A 16,320-nucleotide genomic window follows, 5' to 3' on the forward strand; every position below is an offset into this window, starting at 1 on the left:
AGGATTATAAATCATTCTGCTATAAAGACACATGTACACGTATGTTTTCTTGCAGCACTATTCACAATAGCAAAGACTTGAAACCAAACCAAATGCCCATCAATGATAGACTGGATAAAGAAAATGTGGCATATATACACCATGGAATACTATGCAGCCATAAAAAGAATGAATTCACGTCCTATGCAGGGACATGGATGAAGCTAGAAACGATCATTCTCAGCAAACTAACACAGGAACAGAAAACCAATCATTGCATGTTCTCATTCATAAGTGGGAGTTGAACAATGAGAAAATATGGACATAGGGAGGGGAACATCATACACTGGGGCCTGTCAGAGGGTGGGGGTGAGGGGAAGGATAGCATTGGGAGAAATACGTAATGCATGCAGGGCTTAAAACCTAGATGACAGGTTGATGGGTGCAGCAAACCACCATGGCACGTGCATATCTATGTAACAAACCTGCACATTCTGCACATGTATCCCAGAACTTAAAGTATAACAACAACAACAACAAAAATGAATAGCAGCTGTAACTAAAATACAACTCCTAAGGACTGTAATTGCATTATGATCTCTAATACTCTCTGAGACAAAGCATGCTAGATTGCTAGTTTGTATTAATTTACTTTCTCATTCAAAGAATGTAATACACTTGTAATCCCAGCAGTTGTGGAGGCCACAGCAGAAGGATCACCGGAGCCCAAGAATTCAAGACCAGCCTGGGCAGCATAGTGAGATCCTCTCCCTATAAAAAACTTTTTAAAAAATTATCCAAGCATAGTAGTGTATACCTATATTCTTAGCTTCTCAAGAGCCTGAGGTGGGAGGATCCCTTAAACTCAGGAGTTGGGGGCTGCAGTGAGCTGTGATCATTCCACTGCACTCTAGTCTGGGCAACAGAGCAAGACCTTTTTTCAATTAAAATAATAAAAATAATAATAGTGTAATAAAAGCATTGAATGTGACTTCTGTTTTCCTGCAATCACACTAAAATGTCTAATTAATGCACTCACATTAACTGATAATAATTATAATGTAAAATTTGCATAGGTATTTTGTTTTTTCTTGTTTGTCACCTCCCATCCTCCTGCTAGATTCATTCTCTATTCCTCTCTGTGCCACAGGAGGATGATGTCTGTGAACAGCTTCACCCAGACTTCCTTGCCCTGAGACATTTGCTGCATCTGGCTAATTGGAAAAGCCAAAAGATAACAGTATGGGAATAAAGATAAATTCGAGTCTTTGTTTCTGCTGCTTCTATTCTGCCAGGCTGTGGTTTTGGCAGTGGTTGTTTTTCTCTACTCAAGATCAGATCTCTTACTGGGTGACTCCTCCCAATGCTCATTTCACTGCACTAACACTTCTCTCTTCAGGTCTAGCTGTGATAACAGCATTCCACTGTTGGTCCCTAATGGCTCACCATCCCTTACTAATTAGTTCCTTTGCCTTTCCTGCCCATACATCAGATAGGATACCTTCACTAAACGCTATTCATTTAAGCACTGTGAACATGCATGTCCATCTGTGTCCACTGAAACCCTGAAGGATACCATAGGCCAGATGATTCAGAAATAAAGTTGAAATGTGAGCAATGATAAGGAAAGGAGAATTTGTTACATACCAGTAAAGCAGCACAAATTGGGCCATGGATAATGTAGAGGAGATGGGTATCAGAACTGATCCAGCAACTAGAGAAAACATAAAAACATTATGTTGAAAATTTTTATTTTACATTGTTCCAGTAGAAATAATAAAAAGAGATTTTCTTACTTGTCATTGTAATATAAGCTTCTAGCAATGGCATGTATACAAGCAGGAATCAGTGGAAATCCTGTAATACCAAAGAAAAAGAAAATAAATAGGAATTTTTTCTACAGATGGTATTTCGAAAATATGTAATTAAATACAAAAATTCAAAGATACTCTAGGAGCAAAAAAACTAGCCACTATATATTTGTTGAATAAACATTATTTGTATAGTCAACAATACACATTAGAAAGTATTAGGTATTTACATTTTTGTGTTTGTGTGTATATCTTCTTCTACTATAATTCATAAGTCATTTTGAATCAGTGGACTTTAGAGCTTAACTCTTAAGACGTGTTTCCTAAGCCACAAGGATTAGAAGAAATTCAGCATATTGTACTTTCTGTGAGATGGAATTGGCCAATATTTGGTACATTATCAGATGTGGAAAAAAGTTGAGAATCACAAGAACTTCCACTATGAGAGAGATTACTACTAGTAAGCCATTATTTGAAGAAGAGAAGAAGAAAAAAAGTGATTAATTTATGTACCAAAAATTTGGCAGGCTTTGAACATTCTAAATCAGCTCTTCCAAATATGTAATTAAGCAATGCTTTATAAAGTTAATCAGAATACACTACAATTGTGTGTGTGTGTGTATATATATACATCTCTGTATATGTATTTCTTTCTAGATATAGATGATAGTTTAGATAGATGATAGAGATAGATAGATATAGATATAGATAGATGATAGGGTAGATAGATGATAATAGATAAGTACAACTTCAGTTTTGTTTCTGGAAACTAGTCCTGTTAAATTCATTTCTGCACTTCATATTTTGTATTATTCTAGTTATTTTTAATATGTCAGAAGTATGTCACTGTTTGCTTTGTGAATAATACCACATCAGGAGATTGTGTAGAAAAAAAATAAATCCTTTGCATGCCTTTATTCAATTACTAATCCCTCTACTCTTACCATAAAATGACAATATTTTAAACAAATATTTTTAGAATGGAACTTCAAAGATGTTTAAACTCAATGCTCTCATTTTACACGTGGCAAAAATGAATATTCAGAATTGTACAAAGACTAAATCTTTAATTTATGATTCTACTTCTGTTGTTTTAGTCACTACATATTCAGCCAAGATACCCTATTCATTGGCATAGCCAATAGAAAAAAAGACACTATTATATATTGACTTGTGACTACTGAAAACAATGGATGAGTCAGTGATACTTTGCTTAAAATGTTGCAATTTACAATAATAGGCAAAAGTTAATCACCTGATATTCTTTAAAAATGATTACTCATTGGTATATTCGTATTACAAAGGAACCTGGCATCCTCCAAAAGCTTTTTTAATCAATTGAATCAACAAGTATGTATAATGACACTTACCCCAGCCAAGAAAATAATACCACATTAAATGTTGCTTCTCTGCAAACACGGCCACCACAATAAGTGTGTGTAGGTAAATGCCTTCACAGAGCATCCAAAAGTAATTACAGCCCATCAGGTAAAGATGAATGAACTGGGACACTTTGCAACTAACCTGTGAGGAAAAAAAAAACCCAATATTTACTTGTTTATGAATTCACATGTAAAACAATACTCTAGTTTAGCTCAGGAAACATGGAACCTTCTCCCCTACACACAAAATCCCATACATTAATGATTAGGATTTGTGGAATGCCAGTCTTCATATTCATGTAATGGTGCCTTTAGTTTTTAGCCACAGACTCCAAAGATTTATAATGGTATATCTTCCAGAAAAAAAGTGTAACTTCTAAATCTACTTTATTTAGTGAATGTGTATTTTCTGAATGTGTTTTTGTTATTATGTAATTATAAGTATAAAAGTGTCACACATAAATAACTTTACCCTTATTTACATCATCATGAATCCCTTGACTGTTGCATTCTGTTGGAAATAATAGTAATTTTAAAACCAATTCATTAGAAGTGCCCAAATACTTGAAAAGTTTTGCATATTACATGCTCCTCATGCAAATGATTATTAAATAATAATCTAATACATCCATAGGTTATCCTATCCAAATATGGGGTTTGAGGGCTTTGTGTAAGTAAAAGGAGGACAAAATTATGGTTTCCCTTCCATTTTTCCTGAGGTCTCCATTTTTGCTTCTCTACTTTTAAAGAGGCAGGAAGAGAGACACTCAAATTACAGTAAAGAAAACACAAAAGAGTGACAGTTGACTCCCTTAAACAGGAGAATACAATTAAAGCTTTCCCAAAAATACATGACCTGCTACTCCTATTGGCTCCAGTTTCTAGTCTGAAAATCAATAAAAGTTTAGTGGTAATTATCATCATTTTTGAAATAGTTTTTTTAACCAAAAATAAAATTGAAAAGAAAATGCACTGGATTGTTAATATTGGGTTATCACAGAATAGTAATAATGGCATCTGCATAGGAGTCAGCCTAAAATACTTTTACATATATTGTTTTATTTAATTCTTACGGTAGTCCTATGAGGTGTACATTATCATTAGGCATATATTTTATAGATAAAACTTAGTACCAGAGAAGTTAAATGATTTGCTAATATTTATACATCAATCAGATCTACAACCTGAACATTCCAATTTTGTTTTCATTATATACAATGCCTCCTAACTAAGGATATTTGTAAAACCTATTTATTCATTAAATGTATCTGCAGAATACGTAACATTAAATTTTAAATAATGTACCTTTATGTAAAACACAGTATTATATTACAGTTCACTCAAAGGTGAAAATGAGATAGTCTACTATATGGAGAGAAATCATAAATTTCAGCTTCAACTTTTTATCTAAAGAGTTTTTAAATATTTATATTTAATTGGGCTTCTAATTCTTGATTTCATTAAAAAAGTTAATCGATAAACCATTACAATAAAAAAGAATTAAGAGCATACTGCAGAAAAATATTTCTATGCAGGGCATTAGTAATACAGACAAAACAAAAATATATGACAATTTATAATGTGTTTATTAAACACAACTTTGCATACAAATATGAGATTTAGAAACTCATGCTCTGCAGCTTCAAGACAAAACTCTGAATCTCCTTGTCTTACAGAAATTCACTCTAAAATGGCAGGACATTAGCCAGATTTTTATGTTGCTAATTATACCCCAGTGTGTTTTCTAATCCAGTGACTTTAGAGTGGAACATATACAAGATTAAGCAATCCGGATGCACATGTGCAAACAATGCAGGGACTTTTAGAATTTTGAAAATTACTCTAAAAACACATATAAAACACACATGAGACTGTTTATTGACCCACTTGGTAAAAATTCTTTCCCTTCCTGATTTCAGTCACTAGATAATTTTTTCTTTTAAAAAACACTTTATATAGACACACACACACACACACACAAAATACAATAAATATCCCATAAACATTATAAAAGCAGATAATTTTTAAAATTTGAATGTATGTTTATGTATGCAGATATTGTAATTTAAACATATTTTACATATGCATATAGCTTACACAAAATATTTACATTTACATAAGTAAATTTTAAACTATGTTTTAAAAATATGGCCTGTAGGGCAACAATTTATAAATGTTTATTGAGACTGAACACTGTAGTTCTTTTTAAAACGTTATGCTATGAAGTTTAATCTTATGTAAGATCTGTACAATTCATTCTTTTCCTGGTTTTATTGACTTTTTAAAGTCAGCCTGATACAAAAAATATAATTATTTAAATTTTCCACGTGCATGTACTATTTTTTCGAATTACACAGAGTTCATTGCTTTGAGTTTTTCATTTGGATTGAATAAATATTATGTAGTGATAAACTATTATGTGCCATAGCGAGAGGACTCTACAGCTATAAAATGAAGTGAAGATATGTGTACATGTATAAATAATTGAAGCAAAGAAATTATTACACTTTTTTATGTTCACCCTTTATATCTTGGGGAATACTGAGAATACTCTGGGGGAATACTCTGTAGAGTATATGTAGCTATATTCCAATGTAGAAAGGTAAATATTTCTCAGTATTCCCCAAGATATAAAGACTTGAAAATATACATATATGTGTGCTTAATTATACACATTATGCATATATCAGCCATGTTCCCCCTTTCCCATTAGGCCCTTGAACCAAGGGCACAATCTTGGTTTACTTACAGGATTTGTGGCTACTAACGCCTGGTTGTTGGCCACTGCAGTGAGGTGAATGATTGTTACAACAGAGTTACAAACAAATGAGAAGAACAGATTTTTGTGTAAGGTAATCCTTTGGCAACTTAGGCTCCTAAAAAGCAAGAAAAACAAGTGTGTTGACATCATGAAATTTTTTTTATTAATCATTATTCAAATAAGATACATTCCCAATTTATAGCAGCTGCTCCACTTTTGAAACAATTATTTTTTCTCCCTAAGATCCACTCATTACAAAAATCTTAATTAGGGAAAACCTGTAAGTGCTTAAAACCTAGAGACAAATGAGTTGCTCCAGTAGAGGTAGATATACATAGGGATAGAAAATTTGCCTGTACAAGTCCTCTACATGACTTTCTCTATTAATTTCTGAACATAATTAATAGTTTAATTCATTTTGCAAACATTGGGATTCAGTAAAGTTAGATAATTGATCAAAACTTATGCAGCTAATTAATTTGAACACTTTGTATTTGCTGTCAGATTCTCATGTGGATAACTTTTTTCATTACACCATATATATTGTTCTGTTTAAATATAACTGTGTGTTTTGTTGTGATGGTGGTGATTACACAGACCGATCTGGGAAAAAAAGGTATTCAGAATAGATGAATTGATAAAAATGTAAACTTAGCAACCAATGAGATTTGCACAGCTTTACTGAATTTTTCTAATTGGTGCAGCCATATATAAGGTAAAAATAGTACCACCTTTTACTAGAGTTCCTCTTGTATAAAACAAAAGAGAGTTCACTGTGTGGAGTTCACATAGAAGTAGATTTCAAGAAAAAGTGCCCCTAATGATAACTGATGTCACTCTTAGATTGAATCCACCTCCACTCTAAGAAGATTGTGCATATATGACTGCCTGCCCATGTTCAAGCACTACCTCCTTTATAATGCATTTACTCAAAGGCTTATTATGGATAAAGTTTTAAAATAATAGCATGGGATCCACTTGAACCTGAATACTTAATGTCAAGTGTGAACTCATATGAAGGAAGACCTGAGGAATTATTTCACTACAGAGGCAAAAAATTTCATGATGTGTGTGTGTGTTTTTTTAAAAAAAAATGCTATTAATATGGTCAACCTATATAATCCACCATATATAATTCAAGCCAAAGGCTTCTATTTTGGAAACTTTAAGGAGATCTTTACCTAATTTTATCACTAAATGTCTTTATCTTAAATAGACTGTGTGCCCAGGATATTAGAGTTAGGATGGGATGCCAAGGTTTTCTATATTTAAAAATGCAGTTTAGAGTATATTGCCTCTGAAATTGCCTTTCTTCCAGCTACAGGTCTGTGATTCTATATATAGCTCTAGTAATTAAAGAGCCTGGAGGAATATTTGATCCAAATCAATATTATAAATTGTCAATATATGCCTTCTACAAGACTTCTATGAAAGGATTCATGGGCAAGATGGCTCTTGGAATGATTGCTGAGTGTGTGTAAGACATTCGTATGCCAACAAATATGTGAAATCCAGCTGGAATCCATCAAAATAGAAACAACTGGAACCAGCTAGTATTTTCATATTAAAGAGTGGTTTACTTTGGCCTGCCTTTGTAGTGTATAGCAGTAGTGATGCAGGCAGTAATCAGGCCTTATCTACAGATTATTGATTATATTCTATAGAAAAAAAGAATCTTTGAAACTTTTGAACAAAGGAGTGGCATGATTCCTGCTATTACTTAGGGAAATTCAACACTGAGAGAAAGACAATTCTATTTTTGATAAAATGCCACAGCAGTGACATAATTACTTTCTGTTCATTGAGCATGAAGAGAGTTAATGAATATCAGAAAAAGTCTAGTAAATAATGTTCTTTTCAAATCAGTTATATTATGTGTGGTTTATTTCTGTCATTCATCAGTGTTTCATGATGAAAGTTATAGACATGTAACATTTGTTCATATGGTCTCATTTCAAAATGCCTGCTTTGAGCTTACCCCATGTCTACTGAGTGAAAAGTATTGTTTAGAGAGAAACTGCTTATCCATGCAAATATACATGTTTTTAGTAATACAATATAAGTAACTCAGCTACCATCAAGGGAAAAAAAGTAAAGCATTTTTCTTAACTGGGTGATTTTGTCATTTTCTGCTGAGCACACATATATCTAAGTCCATTGGCTAAAACATATCTATAAACAACAAAATTTCATAGTTTTAAAACTGACGAAAAGATTGAGAAGGTTTGCTTAAACAGCAAGTAAGATATATTTGTAAGAAGTAAGTTGAAATAAAGGAAAGCAAACATGAAAGAAGACTTTCAAAAATAGAACTATTCTGCCTTAAAAAAATGAACTTCTCTCATTCACCGCATTACGGGTGCAACTGGAGGACATTACATTAAATGAAATAAGCCATGAACAGAAAGAAAGGCTGCATGCTCTTACTCATTTGTGGAAGCTTAAAATAAGTTGATTGCATAGAAGAAAAAAAGTAGAACTAGAGGCTGGAAAGGGTAAGAGGAAGGGGGAGATAGGCAGAGATTTGTTAAAGAATACAAAATTACAGCTAGATAAGAGGAATAAAGTCTAGTGTTCTATATCACTGTAGGATGACTATAGTTAATAATATGTAGTTTTAAATAGCTAGAAGGATTATGTGGGCATATTGCATGATAGTAAAAATTAGAAAAAAATTAAAGATAGCTAGAAGAAGAATATTGAATTTTCCCAATACAAAGAAATTATAAATATTTGGGAAGATGGATATGCTAATTATGCTGATCTAATCACTATATATTATAGATTTCTAAACATCACTATGTACCTCATAAATATGCACAATTATTTCATGTCAATTAAAAAAGTGAAATAAAATAAATAATGTGATAGAAGAGCTGAAAGATAGGAGCTAGGAACATAATACATTTATATTTTAACTGTTTATATTAATAATATTCACATGTGAAAAGACTGGAAGGGAGTAAAATAAAATGCTAACTGTAGTTAGTTGATAAAACAATTTAATCCTCTTGTATACAGTTAAAGTTTAATCCTCTTTGTATGAAGTTCAATGTCCTCTATGATGGTCTGTATTTCTGTTCCTCTCAGAATTCCATTTTTTTTTACCCTGCTCCCACCTCAATTTGTCTTGAAAGGTAAGTACTTAAAAATGAGCTGCTGGTATATATTCTCTTCCAAAAATGTCATTATTGTGAGTATAACCACACACACCCACACACACACACACACACGACATCTTATTCTCTTATTATGGGATAAAAGGATATACCGTATTTCCCTTTTTAAGACCCAAACAATATCATTATGGGCAAAGTTTTGAAATAATAGAATGAAATTCCCTTGAAATTTACTGAATGTTTAATACCAAGACAAAACAAGTTCTTAAGACGATGCATTAAATAATTTCATTACAAAGACATTAAAGTTTATTTAGAGTGCTTTATGCAATTATTGAAATAATGTGGTCAAACTAGATAATCCACCCTATATAACTCAAACCAAAGACTTCTGCTTTGGAAACTCTGATATCCAGTTTAGCTGCCCAAATTTTAGTAAACTGGACCATTGCCACGTCATTTCATTTTGTGTTGTGTAAATATGTCCTACTGCCTAAAATACTATTTAGTTTCTTCCATTTCTACCTCCAGGCACTGTGCAACTTAAACAAATGCAGACAGATGCTAAGTAACATATGGTTTCTATCAATATCTAGTGTAAAAATGGCACCGATTTTTCTGAATGGATCAATATCTAGTGTAAAAATGGCACCGATTTTTCTGATGATGCATATTGTTTTCTTCTAAACATATTCATTAACACATGTAAGTAGATTGGTACAAATAAAATCAACTTGTAAGTGAAAACCAAAAACATGTATTTGGTAAACACATGGTTTGTTCAAATGAAGCCCTAAAATATTTGTATATTTTTTCAAATATTAACCTGCAACCAATTTTACCTACTTTAAATTCTTAAATATTCTTATTTTATTCAAAATAGTAAAAGCAATTATCTTAGAGTCTTAGAGAATGTTTACAAAAATCCTTCGCTTTCTTTAAATATTATAATATCCCTTTCTATCCCCACATAACCACAGAACAGAAAATGTGATTTGTGGGTCCAGATTGTTTCTATTTCATATTTTTTACATATAATTATTTTAAAATGCTATTTCAACATGCAATTTTGGCAAGCAGAGTTACAGAGGCAGTTGATGTTATTGTGTCAACAAAATCATTATGCTTTATATGTAACGAAACCGTGTCTTTCAATTCACTTTTGGAACAATTTTAGAAGTAAGTAGCGTCAAGTCACTATGTGTAGTTCAGACAGTGAATCTGAACTCTGCCATCTATTGACGGTATGACTTTGGGTAAATTATTTAAGATCTTGAATCTTTAATTTCCTGATCTGTAATTTAGGGCTAACAATTGTACTTCATAGGATTGGCTTAAAAGTTAGAGGAGATAAATCACTTAAAATCTTAGCATAACATCTAACCCATGATAAACACTCCATGTTAAGTTAGCTGTTGTTTTTTTAACATAATTATCATATGGTTGATTTTAATCAAATGCTCTAATGGTTTTTAGGTACAAATAATAAAATAGCATCCAGGTTTACCTCAGTAACGTCAAACTTCCTCTACATTAAAATAAGTATGTTTTAAGTAACTCAGTCAAACAGAAAAATAGTCATTTTTTTCTTACCAAACAAGAATTATCATTAGACAGAATTTCCATATGATAAAGGGCAATACATAAAGCAACCTAAATTATCTTCCCAAGAAATTTCATTCTTTCTATAGTTGTTGCCAAACCAGGTTCTCTATCATGCAGATCCCAAATATTGTAGTACTTCATCTTCAAAGTTCTGCCACTAGTATGGACAATAACCTTACTTCTGTTTTCCATTTGCTTTTGACATGAGCTAAAAACTTCCAAACTACTTTTCTCAATACTAATTACGAGCAAAATGAATCATGAAAGGAGAAAGTACAAGCAATATAAGAATAGCACAGTCTACAAAGTATTGCTTTCTTATTCTAGCTTATCTAATTTAATTTCCAAATTCTCAGATCTTTTCCCCCAAAAAACATTAGCAATGTATCCAAAAGGAAAGCCCTGTCAATCTGAACACTGCCACAAACCATAGGCAGAAAACAACAAGCATATTAAAAGAATCAGTAGTGTGACTATCTTTTATCTATTCAATGGAACTCCCAAGTTGATGGAATCACATGTTTACATATGAGAAGTAGATATAACCTCTTTCAATAGCTCTTTTTTGGCGGCTGCTGGTGATCCAAATTAGATTAGGCCAGATTAGAAAGAGGGTGAGTATTTCAACCAAGGTGCTCAATGAAGGTCCTAGAAGAGAAATGATTGCTCTTCCTCCATTATGCTCCCTCTTCCCATGCCCTTGGGCTGCTTATTTAATGAAATATAGGAATATCAGGCTGCATAAGGAACAGCCATATTCATTTTGTATGGACAACTGATTTTCTACCGTTTGTGAACTGCTTTGGTAAGCCTGCTTTTCCTGGTCTTCTAGTGAGCAGGAAACGAAGAGAAGAAAGTCTTTCTGAATCCCTGTGATTCTTGGGCTCCAAAACCAACCAAACAAACAAAAACCTTTTTAGAGGCAAAATTTATAATAATAGCAGCCACGATTTTTGAAATCCTTAGACTATCCCCAGCATAGAGATAAGCACTTTAAAGTCGTTATCATATTTAACAACTCCTTGAAGTATTATTGTCTTTTAATAAAATGGAGGTAAGTTTCTTCAAGGTTACACTCATTAAAAGTGATCTATTGAGTCTGAATTTTGAAGTTCTCAAGGAAGCAATAAGGCTTCTGACTGCTTTATTATCCATCTAGTCACTTACTATTGGATAGTAATATTTTGGCCACTGTTACTAGAACTGGGGAAACAGTTGTGAATAATACAAAGCAAAACCCTGACCTTATGTGACTCATACTATAGTGGAGGGTAAATAGGCACACAAATTAAACAATGTAATCCCAGATAGTGGTATGTGCTTTTTAGAAATTAAAACAGGACTAAGGCATACAAAAAGAATGTGGCCAGGGTGAGAAGAATACTTAACATACAGTTGAAACAAGAGAGTATAGAGGAGAGTATTCCAAACAGGGAAGACATCCCTGTTTGTCAAAGCCCAGAGCTTAAAGTTTCTGAGGGGCAAGAACAGGCCATGTGACAGAGTACAAGGTAAAAGTCCACCACGGCTTTTTTTCCATTCTACAGAATGAGTAAATTAAATTCAAAGAACATAACTTACTGAATGGCTATTTGATTCTGAAGTTCATACTCTTTTGTGTTATATAGCTTTTTTAACAATTAATGAAAAATTGTTTACTTTTTTGTTTTTAAATTATTCCCATCTCTTTCATGTAAGACCTTCTTGGTTTTTGACATCTTAACGTTTCATCAGCAAAGATTAGCAGCATAATATCTAGTCATTCTGTTTTTTCTTTTTCCTAAATACTAAAAATATGCTACAGTTTTGAGAGTGTGCTTTGACTTTCTTCTCATATATGTCTGTGGGTATGATCTAAAAAAATAAACTGTCTATAATAATGGAAAACCCGATTGTAAAATATATTATGACTTTTGGGAGAAAAAATGTTATTTATTTCTATTTTCTATTTCAAATAACAAAGTTTTAATCTATTCAAATAATGATATAATTTTCAAAATTTATTGTCATTCTATTGCCATGAAAATTTAGGTACGCTTAAATTAAACAGCACATTTAATTAGCCCAAACAGAAAAGATGAAATTCACGATTCAGAAGTTGCATATTTATCAAATATATCCATAGGAATAAAGATATGCGATATTTAATGTGGATTTATAGCTTTATATTTTTTATATCTTAAGTCCAAATTATCTAATTCAGTTACTGTATTTACTTTATATTTCCATACCTGGGACTCTTCTCCATAAGCCAGTAATAGCAATGACCTTATAGCAGACAGGTTAATGTTAAAGCAGTCCATTACTTCTTGCACTACTCTGTCTGCATTCAAACCATATACTTTATGTAGAAATGCAATTATATTATTATACAACTAAAATGGACATATTGGAAACATTTTGGCACCATCTCACTTTATGGCATAAGAATGTTTTCACCTCTCACAACATTCAGTTTGAGAGGGATGGATTTTTATGTACACTAATTGATTAAAATTCATTAATTTGGAGATAGACTCACTAGGACCCAATAAAACATTTAAGAAAACCTATAGTTCTCACACCTGTAATCCCAGCATTTTGGGAGGCCAAGGCGGGCAGATCACGAATTCAGGAGATCAAGACCATCCTGGCTAACACGGTGAAACCCCGTCTCTACTAAAAATACAAAAAATTAGCCGGGCATGGTGGCGGGCTCCTGCATAGTCCCAGCTACTCAGGAGGCTGAGGCAGGAGAATGGTGTGAACCCGGGCGGGAGCTTGCAGTGAGCCAAGATCGTGCCACTGCATTCCAGCCTGGGTGACAGAGTGAGACTCCGTCTAAAAAAAAAAAAGTTAAGTAAGTAATATCTAATGTAAAGCTGAAGGAAGCCTGGGATACAGACCACAGAATAGGCTATATCTCAGGACCATAGTGTATAACAAATTTACAATGAATAAATGAACGTACCGTGAGTTAAGAGAGCAAGGGTGACGCTGGGTAGGCAGTGACAGGTATGCTGTTCAGGGAACACTAGATGACTACTTTTGAACTCAGTCCTTGTCAAACCTCTGACAGTGCAGTATTACCCGGTTTAAAATAAATGAAAAGTAAAAGTTCCAATTTGTCAAAACAGGTACAACATCAGAGTAATTAGTAGAGCAAACTCTATAAGTTTCAACGTAGGATTTCATTAATAGTTAGCTGTGTTTAAATATGGTTTAAAGATTAATCATGTGGGAGGCTGAGGCAGGAGAATCGCTTGAACCCAGAAAGCGGAGGTTCCAGTGAGCCAAGATCACGCCACTGCACTCCAGCCTGGGCGACAGAGCAAGACTCCATTTTTTTTTTTTTTTAAAGAGAAGATTGGCCGGGCGCTGTGGCTCACGCCTGTAATCCCAGCACTTTGGGAGGCCGAGGCGGGTGGATCACGAGGTCAGGAGATTGAGACCATCCTGGCTAACATGATGAAACCCCGTCTCTACTAAAAAATACAAAAAATTAGCCGGGCGTGGTGGCGGGCGCCTGTAGTCCCAGCTACTCAGGAGGCTGAGGCAGGAGAATGGCGTGAACTCAGGAGGCGGAGCTTGCAGTGAGCCGAGATGGCGCCACTGCACTCCAGCCTGGGTGAGAGCGAGACTCCGTCTCAAAAAAAAAAAAAAAAGATTAAGCGTGCACAATTTTCAGAGAAAAGTTATAGTTTAAAGAAAAACTATACTTGTTCTAATTGAAGAAAAATATGAAGAAACTGGAAATGAGATAACAGTTCACAATATTGGTTAAATATATTCAGATGTGATCTAAGAAAAAAATGAGAATTTTGGTCATTTGTACTGAGAAGCAGAAATACAAGCACTAACAGGTTATTTTAATAAGTTAAATTGAGAATGCTTTGGTCTACCAATTGGATAGAGGTTATTTTTCTGAATTTTATTTGGGACCTATGGCAAGTACCTACAAAAGATATCATTGTCTACATAGTTCCAAATATGCAACTTGGCTTTTAAATTGTTTGGGGTCAGTATCTGAATGTTAGCAAAGATGTTCTTTAAAAAAACAAACAAACAACATTTTCTTTTTTTTTTTTTTCTATAAAAGTTGGATAGATGTCACGTGCTCTCTTTTCTGTGGAAAAAGATGAAGCCTTTTGTCTAGGTTGTAAGAGTGAGATTTGCTCTGCTCTCTGATTTTAAATGGTAATTAAAATATAATTTGTAACTAATTCCAGTAAAGTTTATTTGTTTATTTTTTTATCTAAAGGGTTCCACTTTGTTTTTCCAAGAATCATTACGAGTAAGAGTCATTGCCTCTCAGGGCTTGGCAAGCCCTAAAGTTACGTCTCTTTCTCTTTTCGCCTCCCTTTCTGTTCCCTTTCTTTTTATCTCCTGCTCTGACTTGTTCCTTTAATTGGCTCTAATATAAAACTGAAGTATATCTGGTGAATACTGTTTTGTGTTCTCTGTTTCTAATTTAAAGAATGGATGAGTGGTAGACTTTTCTCTCTCTAAATAAAAAATAACAAACAGTACCCTAAATCAACTTTTTGTATGGTTCTTAGTTTTTATTAGGGTGGGTCAGTGACCCTCAATTACCAAAGAAGAGGAAAAAAGTTTCCCATACCGAGTAAGCAAGAATAACTACAGTATAAGGAACTGGGTTAAGAAAGAGAAAGGATCTGCTAATAGTTATTTTTATACACAATGAATGATTTTATGTGAAACATCAGCTCCTCTAGGAATTGTTTTCAGGTTAGTTGGATGACAGCTAATAATTTCTATTGGCCCTGACTCCACAAGAACATGATTCATGAACCATTCAAATTCAATATTTTCTGAGGGGGCCCTACTCTTCCTTGGATCTAGCTGCAGTCTTTCATCTTGTTTTACACAGATGCTTCTACTGATTTGAATTTTAGAGTCTTAGTCTAATGCCTTTCTTTGTTGATGGAGACAAATAAGGCCAGACAATCTTAAGGGACATGTTGAAGGTCACAATTAAGACATGGGCAAGTCTGTCCTCTATGTAAGCTTCAAAGCCAGTTCATGTCTTCATTTCTTAAAAATTTATTGAGTGCCTACTATGTTCAAGATCCTATGCTAAGCCCCGAGATGTGTAAAGAAACAAAGCAGAGGAGACTCCTGCTCTCACAAAGCTAGCTTTATAAAATTATTTTCATTAATTCTAGTGGCATATCTGGTAGATCATTCTATGGAATAAATGTTAGAAGTATCTAAATTCAAAGACTAAAAATTCCTTAATATTGATTCAAAAATGGAGTAAGCTACATGGTATCTTCTGGTCATAAAAAAATCTCATTACTTTTGACTGATTTACTTAACCATAGTTTTTCTAACATAATTATATTCTTAATTTTGTTTATAAAAAAGTTTATTCAATGTTTACTTATTTTTCTACATGAATATTTTCTTGATAAACATGGTCCATTTAAAACTAGAACTTGTATTATTTAATTTTGTTTTTAAAGATCTTAATGGTATAACATACCTACCAGGGTTAATATTTATATTCAAACCTTGTAATGGACTAATAAGAAGTGAGAACAATGCCAATCATAGATAACATTTTTTGAATCAGACACTCTGCTTAACACTGCATCTCACTGATAACAGTGTCATTATCTCAGCCTTTATAGCAAATCTATGATGTAGATACTAATATGATA

At 33.3% G+C, this 16,320-nt stretch overlaps 1 protein-coding gene and 1 long non-coding RNA gene across 4 annotated transcripts in view; one reads left to right on the forward strand and one right to left on the reverse strand.

Annotated features, from left to right (window-relative positions):
* The window catches only part of LOC134737700 (uncharacterized), a 456,000-nt gene that overhangs the window by 435,107 nt on the left and 4,573 nt on the right, over nucleotides 1-16,320 (forward strand). The gene's annotated exons all lie outside the window — the stretch shown is intronic.
* CALCRL (calcitonin receptor like receptor) overlaps nucleotides 1-16,320 on the reverse strand; it is a 112,214-nt gene that overhangs the window by 14,920 nt on the left and 80,974 nt on the right. For all 3 annotated transcript variants that reach the window (XM_054477289.2, XM_054477291.2, XM_054477290.2), the window contains 4 exons: nucleotides 5,922-6,048; nucleotides 3,161-3,314; nucleotides 1,776-1,836; nucleotides 1,627-1,693 (listed from right to left, as the gene is read on the reverse strand). In XM_054477289.2, the coding sequence (XP_054333264.1) occupies nucleotides 1,627-1,693; nucleotides 1,776-1,836; nucleotides 3,161-3,314; nucleotides 5,922-6,048 (409 nt within the window). The remainder of the gene's footprint in view (nucleotides 1-1,626; nucleotides 1,694-1,775; nucleotides 1,837-3,160; nucleotides 3,315-5,921; nucleotides 6,049-16,320) is intronic.

The sequence above is a fragment of the Pongo pygmaeus genome, chromosome 11 (assembly GCF_028885625.2).
Source record: "Pongo pygmaeus isolate AG05252 chromosome 11, NHGRI_mPonPyg2-v2.0_pri, whole genome shotgun sequence".
NCBI classification, from domain to species: domain Eukaryota; kingdom Metazoa; phylum Chordata; class Mammalia; order Primates; family Hominidae; genus Pongo; species Pongo pygmaeus.